This window comes from Salvia miltiorrhiza, chromosome 3 (genome assembly GCF_028751815.1).
Source record: "Salvia miltiorrhiza cultivar Shanhuang (shh) chromosome 3, IMPLAD_Smil_shh, whole genome shotgun sequence".
NCBI classification, from domain to species: domain Eukaryota; kingdom Viridiplantae; phylum Streptophyta; class Magnoliopsida; order Lamiales; family Lamiaceae; genus Salvia; species Salvia miltiorrhiza.
The window spans coordinates 55,259,742-55,274,709 of NC_080389.1; the positions used below are offsets into that span (position 1 = coordinate 55,259,742).

Here is a 14,968-nt window from a genome sequence, read left to right on the forward strand (position 1 = left end):
CTCTCACTCTTAGCACGCTAAGACACAACAATGCCTTTTCAGCGGATGGCTAAGATCTCTTGGAGTGAGAACACTGGTATGAATTTCGCTCTACTCAAACACTATTTTCGCTCAGTTGAAAGGAGGTTCGAAGTACCAACTAGATCACAGAGAACAGGCACTTTGTAATCGGAACTTAGGCTTTGGATATACAATGTATTTGCCTATGGATCTGAGAGAATGTATGAAATCAGTAGTCTAATTTTGGGCTTTGGGCATTCTCTTCTTCGATTCAAATCTTTGAAGGCTTTGAATGGTTGAGTTGCACTGTTGACAGTGTTTTAGCTTGTGCTTTTGAATCGGTGAAGGTTGAAGTGATCCTCGAGCTCTATTTATAGAAGAGGTCTTGAATAGATCCGTTGACGGAGATGGTCTTCAAGAATTCATCCGTTGTGAGAGTAATTCGAATTTGGCTGAGGCTTCAATCTTCGAGGTTCCTTGTTTGGTGAGAAACGGCGTCTCAGATACATGTGGTAAGGCGCCTTTGAAAAGTAATCACCAAAAAGCAATGCTCTGCAGAGAAAGAACGATCCTCAATATCTCTGCATTTAATGCGGCTGTACTTGAAAGTGTGTGGCTTCCTATTAAATGGAGTTTCAGTCCGAGAAAGAATGTCAATTGATACTTGATTTTAGTATCAGTCCGCTAAGTCCACGTAGCCAGCATTGATGAATTATTCATAATTGATTCTTCAGTGAGAAACTCATTCAGTCAAAACATCAGTATTTGACTTGACCTTTTATTGCAACTTCAGTTGAGTTCTGGTGTTCAGTCTTCAGAACACTAGACAAACTAGAAAGTGAACTCCAACAATTGAGTTCATAAAGTTCTAGTCTATTACAAAGAAAACCTAAGGATTTTGGTATCATCAAAACTAGGGTTATGATATTTCATTAAATTTCCAATAATTTCTCAACCTCGCAATACGTAAACATTTCGATCTAATATAACACTCGGCTTTTCTTCGTATATGAGGTCTTTGTCGAGTTGGAGATCTTCATGATGGATATGACTAGAATCGTGCAAATATTTTTTGCATCATGGAGGCGTGAAACACATTGTGTACAATTGATAGTACTGACATTAAAGATAAACGATAGGCTACATTCCTTATGCATTCTAAGATTTCTAACAGATATACAAATCGAGGTTTCAATTTCTTTTTATTTCCAAACCGTATAACTCATTTCATCGGTGCTACCTTTAGAAATATTTTTTCGCCAACCTCGAAATATAACTCCTTTCTTCTGCGATTTGCATGGATTCCCGACGATCTTGAGCTATTTTGATCTTCTCTTTTATTTTCTCGATCACGTCGATTGTTTTCTCGATGATTTTCGGACCTAACACTTTTTCGTTCACCAACCTCATCCCAATACAAAGGCGACCTGTACTTTCTCCTATATAATGCTGGTAGGGAGTCATGCCAAAAGTCGTTTGAAAACTATTATTTTACGCGAATTCTATCAACTGTAAATGAACTTCTCAAAATATTCGGCTATCGTTCTCTTCATTCCTCTCCACCAAAACGTTCTTTTGAGTTCTTAGTACTTCTTATTGCTTCCATGGTGTGTTGTGTAAGTTGTGTAATGCGCCAAGGTGCGTGCATTGCACGCGAATAGACAAAAGGGCGGATGAGCCGCAGCTCGAGCCAGGGGGCTGCATCGGTCGTGTTAGAGTATTTTTCTATACTCTACTTTGGTTGTCATTATGTAGACAATGGTGTGTAGCTGCGAATGTTCTTCCTTAAGTTAGTACTGTCTTCTTCAGTGTTCTAAGTGGCAACATAGATGTTCAAGAGCCTTAAGTTAAGTACTGTCTCCTTCAGTGTTCTAAGTCACAATAAAGAGGTTCAAGAGCCTTCAACTTGCGAATTTTTGCAGATTTCTTGGAGTTATCTTTTGCGTGATTTATAGATAACATGACCACGATTCTATAGATTATGTGAAGTATTATTCGTCAGTTATTACAGATAGACTCCAACTTCATATTCAAGCTACAACTCTTCTAGGGTTTTCCTATATAATGACATTGAAGAGGAAGAGCAGAGGCTGCTGCGTTTTTATCACTCTCCTAAGATTTTGCAGAGTATTTTCGTGCATCATTCCAGAGCATACATTGCGTGCGTGTGTGGTCTAGCAAGTTCGCTTATTTCATGTTATAAGCGTTGATCGGTTGATTTACTTCTTTGATATCTTCCACCAGCGTGTTGGTGTGAGTTTATATTGTTGGGGGTGGTGAATGTGTAGCATTCACAGTTTCACACTTAAAGGGTGAGTTGTTGCCTTACTCTCAGTTATTCAAATTGGTGGAGATTTGAGAAAATATAGAGGCTAGAAAGATTGAGTCTTTGCGTGTAAGTCCTTTGTACTCTTATCATCACTAGTGGATAATTTACTTTGGGCGTGGTCCCCCCCGAGCGTAGGTATTTTATCATCGAACTGGGTAACTAATCTTGGTACTATCTTCTTTACGGTTTCAAGTACACTTATTGCTACTGTGTCTGTGGATGTTCTAACTATTGCTACTGTGTCTCTGAGCATTCTAACTTTTGTGTATGCGAGATATGATGTGTATTGGATAGGTGACAATTTCAGGTCGATCGGCTCATCGCTTGGGCTGACTCGAGTCAGCCCTATGAGCTGATTGATGTGGATGCTCTTAGAAAGATGTTTCGTACACGGAGGGATAATATTTATACTTTTCAAATTCGAATAAATTGTAAATATATTGTCTAAAATTTGTGTTTTGAACTTGCATGGATCTAAGAATGACGGCTTAATAAGACGAGTCAGTCGTGTGAGAGGAAACTGTTCTTTTATAAAAAAGTTGGAACAACAAATATTTGAACCTTAAAATAAAACTGTTAGTACTATTTACAACGATTAATTTCACGAAAATCTGGTTGGTAGGCAGCTCAGTTAGTCAAATAAAATAAGAAGAGTAGAAATAATTAGAACTTAGGTAGAAGTCTTGGCCACGCCAGAGCCTCACATGGCAAATACCAGTTCCTCCGCTGCATCGCCACCCATCACGGCCACCGCTTCACACACCAACCACTCCACTATTTCACCTTCAATCTCACGCACCATCTCCTCTTCTTCACCCCAGAACCCATCCCACTGCGGCTTACTCAAATCTTTATCTATTAACGAATCAATATCTTCAAGGACCACACACTTGGCCGCCGGAAAATTGCCTACTTTCTTGCATAGTTCCTCCACCAACCGAGAACCGCCAAAGGGAGAAATTCGCCGGTTCATTTTAAATTGGCGACTTAAATTCTCAGCTAGAAGTTCGTCAACCAGCTGAAAAATCATCTTCCTCTCCCACCGGTGGCTTAAGCCGGTGGCGGCCTTGAGTTCGAGGTGGTGGAAGAGTCGGGGGTCGATGGGCTGAGACGGGGAGTGCCATTTGGCTATCGGGTTAGCTTGGTTGATGATGCCGCTGTGTTTGAGGAGCATTTGGATGTAGTTCCTCTTCTCCGGCGAAGCGCCGCCGTGGAGAGCAGCGGCGCCACTGCATTCTGAGACGGTTGTGGATGATGTCTTATCGTGTCTGAGCTGCAGCTGGCAGCTGTACGGTTGGCTCGGCTTACTAGATAACTGTGTGCTGCTCTTCCATGAAATTAGAGCTTCTGATACCTGCGACTGCATTTATTTTTTCACCCACGCTAATTAATATTTATGAGGTTCAAAAAGTCTAGGTAGAAAAATTTAAGTAAGAAAAGGGAAACATATTCCGGTGTAGTTAATGAATCAAAACTCTAGCTTCTCGAAAATCTCCAAACTTAAGCTTAAATTAAATCATTTGAAGAAATAACAAAACAAAAGAGCAGAGAAGAGAAGTCCTAATATACATTGGTTTGCAACGTAGGATTCTGATCTGGGACAAACGGCTATTACCAATTCATATAGTAGAAACGAAAGTAATGATAACATAACTCCAAAATATGTTACCAAAATGCTGCAGAGACTATTATGAGCATTTCTTCTATCAACGATAACAACAAAACCCACCCCCACAAAGCTAGAGAGTTGGAATTGAAATATACCTGTTTTTGAGGTAATTTTGCAAGAGAAGGAGCAGCTCCAATCTTGACTTGAACAAGAGTTGGACCATTTACCTTGAGAATGTCACGTGATAATCGACTTTTCTTGCACTTGTTTTGTGCCAGATGTGATTTGTTTCTCTCTCTAGAACCAACAAATCCATCCTCTCTCCTACTTGCAGCAGCTCGAACCGGCAATTTCTTGCATTTTCCGCTAACTTTCTTGCTTTCCTCGTGCTGCTGCTGCCGCTCTTTTACAACAGGGATTTTATTCAAAACCCTTTTTGATTGATGATTGATCTCATAAGATGACGAATTTCTTTGAACTAGTTTTGTTGCATTTGATTGCTTGACTTGCTCCTCTCCAAATTTCCAACTTCTCTTGGATTGGTCTGAGTTTCTGTGGGTGTTGGTGATGTCGAGCCCCACCGATCTAATTTTCTTGTCGTCTTGCCTGAGTCTTCCGCCGTCCGAGGGAGAAAATGCGTTCTCTTTGTTTAGTTGGAGCGAGAGGCGGTGGCGCTCCACGTCGGACTTCCGGGATGACGAAGATGTCCGCGGCGTCTCCGGCAAGGAATGGGCGGCGTAGATTTGGAGAAGAGCTGTGTCTTTTCTTGATTTGGTAATGGAAGGAGAGGTGCATTCTGGGTGTGGGAGTAAATCAAGGCCCATTAGCCTTGCTACTACGCTTGGTGTCTTCGTTCCCGGAGAATTGCAGTCTGACGTCGAGATTTCATCTAATCTAATTTTCGAGCTTTGTGTTTTAATGCGGCCCTCCTGAAAAACATACGCACACTAGTATTCATCATTCACATACTAATAATTCATTGCTGAAATTATTAGTTACTACATATTTGCACCCACCGGAAAAATTAAACCTTCTTGTTGCTTCGTGGCGGCCGTCTCGTTTAACTCCAAGCTGTTTCTCGGCGCCTCCACTCCTGCATGAAGAAACAAGAATCATATTTAAAATTGAGGAAAAGGGTTTATTACGTGTGTGTGTGTGTGAAAATTATTTATGTACCTGTAGTTGTAGTGTGTTGTTCTTGAAGGAACGGATATGTGTTGGAGTGATTCCGGTGAGTTGAAGGAAAGTGGAAACGGTGCAGATGAAATAGAGCAGACATGCAGCCACCTCCAGCAGCTGTCTTGTTGGAGGACCTACTATTTCCACCCCCGCTTCCTCCGCCGCCGCCGGCCCAAGACAGCCACTCTTTGCCCATAAATACACTCACGGCCCTACTTAATTTTGTAAGTGGGTGAAAACGACGCGAGTGGAAGTCGTCGTCAACAAAAGTGGAAGCTTGAAAAAGCTGCTCTTAATGCTTAGGAGAGAAGAAGAGCAGCCCCAATTTCCTGTCGGAGAAGAGATAAATTAGGGAGAAAAGAAGCCTGCAACTTTTTATCACTCACATTAACATTGTGTTTCTGTGTCTGCTTATCCAAGTGTTTGCATAATCACTCACTCCCAAGCAATATTAGCAGAGCAGAGGAGCAGAGAACCAATTCTCTGTGTGTCACCAAGGATGACACTTTTCTCCTGTCTCATATAGATATACCAATGTGAGCTTACAAGTTTATATTTAAGGTGCTTAGGATTTCAGTGATTCAACTCGATTTCATTGCCACATTTTTAACTTTAAGAAATTACTGGCATGCCTTTATATTTACAATATCAACTATTGTCCCAATATTTATACGAAACAATATAAATGTCCCAACGTAAGTGTAATTATAATAAAAAACATGTTTAGGCCCCAAAAATGATTTCAAGTGCTCAAAAGATGACGTGTATGTGGCATATGTTTAGGCCCCAACGTGTATCGTTGTAGAGCGTATGTGGCATATCTCACATATAACTTAAAAAAATCTTATGTGAAAGCTTTATAGTTAAAAATAGAATAAAAACCTTCTACTTTTAAAAACGATGTCGTTCTTATTACAATTAATATAATACTATAATCTTAATTAGTCCTCAACTTTTTCGATAGAAATCACTTGTTGCGATTTTTAGACCATGTCAAATATGCTATTTGCGCGCTTCACGAGACAAATATATCACCTTTCGGAGGTTTGAAATAATTTTTGGAATACCAACTGAATTCTTTTGAAACCTTGAGTATATATTTTTTTAATGAGTAATGCTAAACAGCCACATTGTGCCTACCCACAATTTACTTAAGTAGAAAATAATTTAATTTATTTAACTTATTTTTTAAAATAAAAATAAGATTTAGTCATTTTATCATATTCTCTACATTATAGTAAGTTTTTTGCAATTTTTTGGTAACTTTTTTATTTTTATTAAAAAATAAATAAAAAATAAAAAATACAAAAAAAAATTTAAAAAATAAGTACAATGTAGAGAATATAATAAAATAACTAAATCCTATTTTTATTTTAAAAAATAAATTAAATAAATCAAGATTATCCTTATTATATTAGTGTGTGGGTGGCCACAATGTGGCTACATAGATTTATTGTTTTTTAATTGCACTTACATTGAGACATTTAATTTTCATTAATCGCACAAACATTGAGATATTTATTAATGGAGTATTTACCCTTTATAGTAATAAGTCATAAATATTGTCCTACTTAATTTCCCTCTGCACACGACAATTTATTTATTATAGTGTGACTCCCCCAGGCTTCAAGAGGGATACCGCTATTTGAATTTACAATAATGTTATTTGGACAAAATTTGTCCGAACAAAATTTAGTTAAATACTTTATAAAATAAATTTATTTAAAAGTTTTGATTCAAAATAAAATAAGATTTAGTTAGTTTTATTGTTTTCTTTATATTGTAATTATTTTGTAATTTTTTAATAACCTTTTTAATTATTATTATTTTTAAAGTACACAAACTACAAATAAATAACAAAAAAAATGTTAAAAAATTATGAAAAAATTACAATATAGAAAAAACAATAAAACTAATTAAATCCTTTCAAAATTGAATCAAAATTTATAAATAAATTGATTTTTAAAAAAATTTAACCTTATTTTTGTCCGGACAAATTTTGTCCAAATAGCACTACTCTTGAATTTATACATGTTGGCATTCTGAGAATATGAAATACTCATTCGGTCCTTAAAATGACTTTTTTTTTTTGGACGTCACTCAAATAACTTCTTCTTTCTTTTTTTTATTTTTGGACAACTATCTCATCACTAATAATACTTTATTTATTCTTATTTTAATTTTACTTTTCACCACTCTCATTCCCAATACTAATTACTCCCTCCGTCCCGCTATTCATGGCACATATTTCATTTTGGGTTGTCCCACCGATAATGGCTCGTTTCTATTTTAGAAAATAATAAGGGGGTAGTTAGTGTTCATTAAATCACTAATTAAAAGCCTAATTAAAAGCAATTCTCATTAAGTTAAAAATGCGTCTAACTAAAAGGGCGTTTGACTAAATCACTGTTGGAATTGGAACGGTCGATCGGATCTGTAAGATAGAGAAATCATTTCCATTTTACAAAATTCTTCAAGTCCGCCGCTCTCAAACCCTAAATCTATCACTCGAAGGTTTCGCCTGAAACCTCCCTCTCTCTTAGCCTGCCGCCTCTCGTCGCCTTGTTTGGGTGTAAGCCGCCGCCCCCTCTACATTCGTCTCTTACCAATTTGGCCTCCACCATCGTCTTCCGCCTTTCGAAAAATCCCTGTGATGTAAACCCCTTACCCAAAATCAGATCAATCTCTCTCTTCGTCTTCCGCCTTTCGTCGCCCGTTCTCTGAGAGTATTTTTACCAAAATCTGAGGGATTTAACCAAATAGATGTCTAAATATTACGGAGATTCAATTGATTGGAAATGGATGAGTTCTTTGGAGACATGGATCGAGGTCAAGGTGATTGAAGATGGATGCTGAGAACGGCCTCGCCTGACTTTAGCCCAACAAGGTAAAGGCCCTCTCATTCCCTCTATCCCGTGTACTCCTATGGTCTCCGATGAACTACCTGTATCATCTTCAAAACCTAATTGTGATGCTTACCCCGATTCTTTTTTTTTTTTTGAGAAAATTTGGCAACACAGGGAAATGAGTGATGGTGAGTTGGGGATGATGAAGATCCTACTTCCTGCCTATTTTTTGGTGAGATCTACCCTAATCCCTAATCTGCTCTTCACGGTAGATATATATGTTGCCGAGCCCTTGTTCTTAAGTTGGTATAGGTTGTTGCATGTGGAATTTGCAGTGTTTGTACTATGTGCTATGTGTGATTATGTGGGTCTGAAATGATGAAAACATGCTCATACTTTTGGTCCCTATTCTATTGTGCATCTATGATTGAAATGAATTAAATCTGAGATGAAATATCTCTGATTCTTATTACTTCCCTTGTTCTTATGGTTTGATATCCTTTTGTTCTAATTTGATGGGGTTCTTGGTGTTTGATGTTGGCTGCTGATTGTTGGGTGTTGGTGTTTATTTGATGGCTGCTGTTTGTTGGTGTTGTTGGGCTTTGATGGTTGGCTGTTGTTTATTGGTTGTCTATTCTGCCGAAATTCATCAACACATCTTCATTTACAAACAGATTCATGGTTCAGTTTTTGCATTCATAGTGCTAGCTACATTTACAAAAAGTTTCCTTCAAAGCTTCATTTACAAAAAAGATTCACAGCTTCATTTACAAAATCATTCCTTCTTCTTCAAAGCTTTGCATTACAAAATAGAACCTTCTTCTTCACATTACTTCAGTTCCTTGAATTTGAAGTTGATGCACCATCATCTCAACTTCATTTGTGCATCCTGCATTGTAATGACCCGACTTTTTATTAAGGATTATATACTTTTAATTACTGATTTAAGGATGTATTAGAGTTCAGCATCCATTAATAAAATACGAACTTATATGAATTTGATAATTTATATATGTGATGATTTATTTTTTTTTTATTATTTTCAATAGATGATGCACTCAAAATATATTTTGAGTCCATTAATTTATTGTGGAGAATTTAACACTGAAGTGTTAAATATGAATCTTTTATCGATTGTTTACTTAAGCCCATGAGTAATTTAATTTAAGTTAGAAGCAAGCTCAAATGGATTTTATGCTTCAATAAGAATTAGGCTTATATGTCTTAATGTATTTAAATGAGTTTGGAACCATATAAATAATATATTAATCTCTTAGATATTTTATTACATATATAATCTTAAGCATGCTGAATCCTAAGCATGCTGAAGAATTTTGAGCGCATGCTGAAGAAATTCTTCAGTCTTACATACCAGCTGAAGTGTTCATACTTGTCAGCTGAAAATTCCACAATCCTCATCCATCCAAACCACCCCATTTTTCTTTAAAACCACAGCCACTTTCACCATTCTCACACCACCATTTTCAACTACTGCAGCCCAATTTCACAGCCAATTTTAAGGTAATGCAACAAAGAAATTTCTGCATCTTTCCATTCTCTTCCCAAATTGATTCCTAATTTTGCGATATACAATATCTGCAGAGACTAATATCCACCTACTCAAGGTATCATCACCCTCAGGGAACCACCAATTCATACCAATTCATACGGCTGTTCTGATATTTCACAACATGTTTACATATGCACATATGAACTGAAATTTACAGACTAGTTCAGTTTCAAGAAAAGAATTTCAGATTTCAATAAGCATTTACAGTATTTGATTTTTGCTCAAAATCCTATACTATTTTGTGAACTGAATTGGCTTGAACCTACTGTGTGTGTGAGTCAAGGTCAGGGGACGGCAGCCGCGGTGGCTGCCGGCGGTCGACGGTCGGCGACGGAGCCGAGGTGGTCTCCGATCTGCCAAAGAGGGAAAAAGAGATGAGTATTTCCGATTTTTAATTTAGAAAATGAAAAAGAAAGGATGAGGGAAGGAAAAAGAAAAGGAGAGAAAGGAAATTTGAGTACCTATTTTCAGACGGCGGCAGAACGGCAGAAAACGAGAGAGAGAGGTCCGAGAGAGAAAGGCGAGAGAGAGAGTGAGAAAGAAGAGATGGGGCGCAGCTAATGTGTGTGTTTGAGTGTATTTAGTGTGTGTGTATATTTAGGTTAGAAAAGGGAGCCGGGTTTGGGCCGGGTTTCAGCCGGGTTTGGGCCGGGTTTCAGCCGGGTTTGGGCCGAAAATTTTGGGCTTTCTTATTTGGGCCTATTTTAATTTAATTGTTTGGGCCTTATTCAAAGAAAAACATGATAGACTTAATTTATCTAATTAATTTGGGCTTATATCTATTTAAATTATTTGAGCTCTTAATTATTAATTTAAATTGAGCTTGATTAATTTAATTATATATTGACCTTTAAATTAATTATTTAAATGGAGTTCTTTATTTCAAGTATTTATAAAGGGATTATAAAATAAAATATTTTGAGTTAAACTCTCATTTAAATTAATTCTTTTCAAACGACTTATTAATATGGATTATTTGAAAAGGATTAAATTGTTTTATGTATGAGAAAGCATGATCTATGATGATATAATTTATCTATGTAATATTATAGGTTTTGTTTTTAAATGACGGAATATTTGACTTGATGACATAAATAGAACGAGTTATGATTAATGCGCATGTTGATGTTCGAATAAATAGTTTCGAACCTAAATGATAGTTATGTGATAATGTTTTGAGTCTAAGGTTTTGACGAGATAAGATTAATATTAAAATTTACTAATTATTTTAAGGGTGATGATGGGCTCACTTATTGGGCTTCATGATTTTATTATCTTGGGCCTCATTTGTTGGGCTCTAGAATTTAATTGATGTTGGGCCTAATTTTATTAATGCACTGGGCTTCGAATTTGTTCTTTTGGGCTCGAATTAAATTCCTTTTGGGCCTTGATTATTTTATTTTAATTGGGTCTTCATAATTATTCTATTAAGTTTAATTAGAGAAAATTTTAAGACTTACTAATTATTAATTAGTAAGTGAATTAGATTATTTTAAGATGAGTAGATTATTAAAGATTAATAATCCGACCTCATAAGACGAAATTTAATTCCTTAAATAGGATTAGCATCTCATAATTTAATTAAAGGAATATGAGTCATGCATAATCATTTCACGCATCCTCATTTATTGAGATTTTTCGAGAATTAGAATCTTATTTTATTTTCTCGGATTAAAGGTCAAGCACCAGAGTTAGAGCTAAACCGTGAGTCTGCTATTCAGGTGGGCTTTCTACGTATAAACTAAAATTATATATTAGAATTGTTAAGACTTTATGCTTATGAATTTAGATGATATTGTCAATGCCTAAATGCTTTATGTTTTATTATTAATTGCCTATCTGATGTTAATCGAATTCGGATTCTGGATGGGACCGCAAATCCCTTCGGAATTAGTGTACACCTTGTGATCGTGAGTCATCTAGCGGGTTGGCCGATCATAGTGTCCGTAGAGGGAGGCCTCCCTCTCGGCACGAGTTACTGATATGGTGATTAATGATATAAAATACCTGCGCGGGTTATTGATGAAAGAAATGATATTATGTTTGGTAAATACGAGTCTTTAAAGGAAAACCCTCGTATCTTACTACTGTTGAAAGGCTTGACAATAAAATATTATGCATGTATGTAAATTTCGGCAAGTGTCCACTAAGTACTTTTGTACTTAGCCCTGCATGTATTTTTTTAAATGTGCAGGTTGAGCTGTGATCGAGGATGTAGTGTGCAAGCGGAGCTTTTGTCGATCTAGGATGATTACCTCAGAGTAGAGTATATGTCTTCATACATATACTCAAATTGTTATTCCGCTGCGAACACTGATTATGTTAAGACATTATGTCATTTGTCAAACAATATGTATTACTTTAATAATGTACTCAAACTCATTGAACACCCATTTCTGGATATTATTATGTACGGTCCTCTTGTGGCCTTCTTTGATATCTAGATATTTCAATTGATTTCCTTATACAAGTCGAGTCATCAAGAAATCGAATATGCCCCTTTCTAAATCCCGCTCCTAAATCCCCTCCCTTAGTCGCGGTTTCCCCGAATTTGCTATCCTTAGCAAGTGCGGTCGTGACATGCATTCACTCCCAACTGTTGCATTTGTGTATCACTAATTGACAATACTCCATTGTTAATTAGGTATGATATGCACTCCCTAACAAGTTCACTTTGAACTTGGAGATTCAAGGGAAGCATATCCTGCCTAATTAATGCATCTTTCCCTAAATGAGGAATCTTGTAGCTATTTCTCCCTTTAACTTTTAGAATTTCAATCATACAGCTTTGCAAGCTTAAAAACACTTTATTCAAAGTGTTTGGGCTTAATTCATAAAATGAATTAATGACAGCATTCACTAGATCACCCACACTTGTACAAACTGATTCAGTTTGTAGGCTCTGTATTTCCCTAAACCACCCCAAATCATTGATGTTTGTATCTGGGGAGTTTGGTGGTTGATGCACCAAATGATTGTCAAAGTCATCTGCTGATGCTACTGCCCTGAAATTTGGATCTGAGTCTTGAATGTGAGGCCTAGCATTATCTTGTTGTATATAGATGATTTTGCTAGCATTTGCTGGCCACTTTGCTTTAATAGCAGGAACAATCTGATTTTTTAAAATAAAAACATTCAGACTTTGAAACAAATGCATACATTGCCATTTAGCAATACATTCCATGCATTCAGCAATACATTACATTAACTAAGCATATACTGAAGTGAATTGAACTTGGTACATGCTATTGTTACATTTAGAGCAGATATTATTCACCCTATGTACCTGATTGATTAGACAATCTTTCACTACTTGTTTGGTGATGCTTTGTATTGGTTTCCATTCCATTATACTTGCTGCCCTGTTCTTACTCTTCCTTTTGGTTGGTACCAATTCAGTGAATGAAAAAATTCCAATTTTTCCATCAAACAAGCAGCTACCTTCACTATTAAAAACTGGCCTACATACAGCACACATGAACATCACCTTGGTGATGAACTTCTTGTTGTTGCATGTCTTGTGAGGTTCTATCTCTTTGGGAGTCAAATAGAACCTTTGTGCAGTTTTTGTGATGTAGAACCATTTCTCATCAATGTGGATTGTGACGTGCATGCTTTTAAATGTCAAACTCCTAAGAATCTTATCATATTCTAGAGCTTCTAAGGAAAATCGTAGCCTAAGCAACTTGTTTGGAGCTGTAAGATTAGGTTTTATCGCATTAGAATGAGCCCTGATCAGTCCAGATTTAATCCACCTGCCCGCGGTGCTTTTACTGCATTTAATCCCAAATGCTAACCTTCTAATGGTAGATCTTTTTGACAAATCTAAGCTTGCAATCAAATGTAAATCAAGTTCTACAAGTTTTCTCCTTGGTCTTAACATTTTCTTGCTCAAAGAACTAATTACCTCTTCACTTTCACTTTGTTTTTTTGCAGCTGCCCAAAGTCGATTAATCGTTCTTCGCAAACTGCTCCACTTTTGCACTGCTGCACTCATCTTGCCTCTGCCATGTTTTCCATCTTTGCTACCTTGAAGGAGGAATTGGATGATGGCTGCTCTCTCAAAGGAAGAAAGATCTTTTCTTCTAGTAATTTTGCAGCTATTTTTTTTCTTTTAGGAGTTGTGAGATCTGCCGAATGTTGTAGGAATTGTAGGAATCAGATTGTATGCCTTATTTATAAAGGGTTTTAGTTTCTGCCCTTTTGAAAAAATGTGGGAACTTTGAAAATTTTAATGTAAAAGCAGAATTCAGATTACTTTTTTCAATTAGTGGCGCCAATTTTTTTAAATTTTTTAGTCATATTTCAATTTTTAGAGTACTTAGCTCATTATGGATCAGTTTTTAAGTTTTTTCAATTTTTAGGAAATTATTCATTTAAATACAGATTATTAAAAATAAAATTAATAAAGAAAAAAAATAAAGTCTTTTTGGACATTAATAAAATAGAAATAACTAATAATCCCCTTAATCACAAACTCAAAGATGTGGACCACACTCCTTATTCATCTAATTTGCTTCTCCTTAATCTCCGTGCCGAAAAGTAACGTGACATGAATAGCGGGACGGAGGGAGTATAACACATTTTCACAACTTCCAATTATAATTATAACACTTTTTTTTCACTATCAATACACTTTACAACTTTTCCCTAAAACTCGTGCTGTCCCCAAAGAGGAAGCTATTTCACGGACTTAGAGTGATGCTATTTGGTCATATCAACTTTAAATTTAATATAGTTAAATATTTTATTTAAAATAAAAATAGAATAATGCTAGTACTATTATTTTTTATACATTATAATTTTTTTACAATTCTTTGTTTTTTATACGTTGCTACACTAGCAGCTGCGTCGCGGAAGTTCTTCTCTCTTTCGAGCGTTGGGGGTTTGCTCCTTTGGGGCCTTGCCGCGGTTAATGGGCAGCTGGTGCGGTCCTGTTTGGTTGCTCACTTTTCTTTGGGCGTGAGTCTTCACAGCAGATGGGGTGCTCATTCTTCGATGGAGCTCTTTTTGATGTTTGTTTGCAGAGTCTTTTCTATTTTGGCTCTTGGTTTTGTTGGTTTTTCTTTTTTGTGTTCGGGAGACGGGGCTATTTAGGGGTACGGCCGGAGCTCCTAAAATAGTCTCAACTCCGCACCTTAACACTTCTTTAGGCGAGTACTCTTTTTCCTCGATAAGACTTTTCCATTGCGGGTTTCCTTATCGAGGTTTAACGAGGTTCGGCCCTTAGTCTGTTTTTTTGTGCTTTCAAAGGTTCATAGGTTTCTTTTTCTTTTAATAAACGTTATTTTAATAATATAATTCTTTATTTTTTTAATTATTTTTTAAAAATAAAAAAATTATAAAACAAAAATAGCTACAATGTGTAAAAAATAAAACTAACTAATTCTATTTTTATAAATTTATCATATTATGGCTGGCCAGCCATAATATAA

The 14,968-nt window shown here is 36.3% G+C and overlaps 2 protein-coding genes across 2 annotated transcripts; both read right to left on the reverse strand.

Moving 5' to 3' along the window:
* Positions 1-2,839: 2,839 nt before the first annotated feature.
* LOC131014522 (uncharacterized) lies at positions 2,840-5,622 on the reverse strand. The gene is made up of 4 exons (XM_057942513.1): positions 5,115-5,622; positions 4,955-5,031; positions 4,094-4,867; positions 2,840-3,689 (listed from the first exon to the last, which is right to left on the reverse strand). The coding sequence occupies exons 1-4, from the start codon at positions 5,311-5,313 to the stop codon at positions 3,030-3,032; spliced, it is 1,710 nt and encodes a 569-aa protein (XP_057798496.1). The 5' UTR covers positions 5,314-5,622; the 3' UTR covers positions 2,840-3,029.
* A 6,471-nt stretch (positions 5,623-12,093) lies between these two features.
* LOC131019020 (uncharacterized) lies at positions 12,094-13,530 on the reverse strand. The gene is made up of 2 exons (XM_057947708.1): positions 13,003-13,530; positions 12,094-12,645 (listed from the first exon to the last, which is right to left on the reverse strand). The coding sequence occupies exons 1-2, from the start codon at positions 13,528-13,530 to the stop codon at positions 12,094-12,096; spliced, it is 1,080 nt and encodes a 359-aa protein (XP_057803691.1).
* Between the last annotated feature and the right edge of the window lie 1,438 nt (positions 13,531-14,968).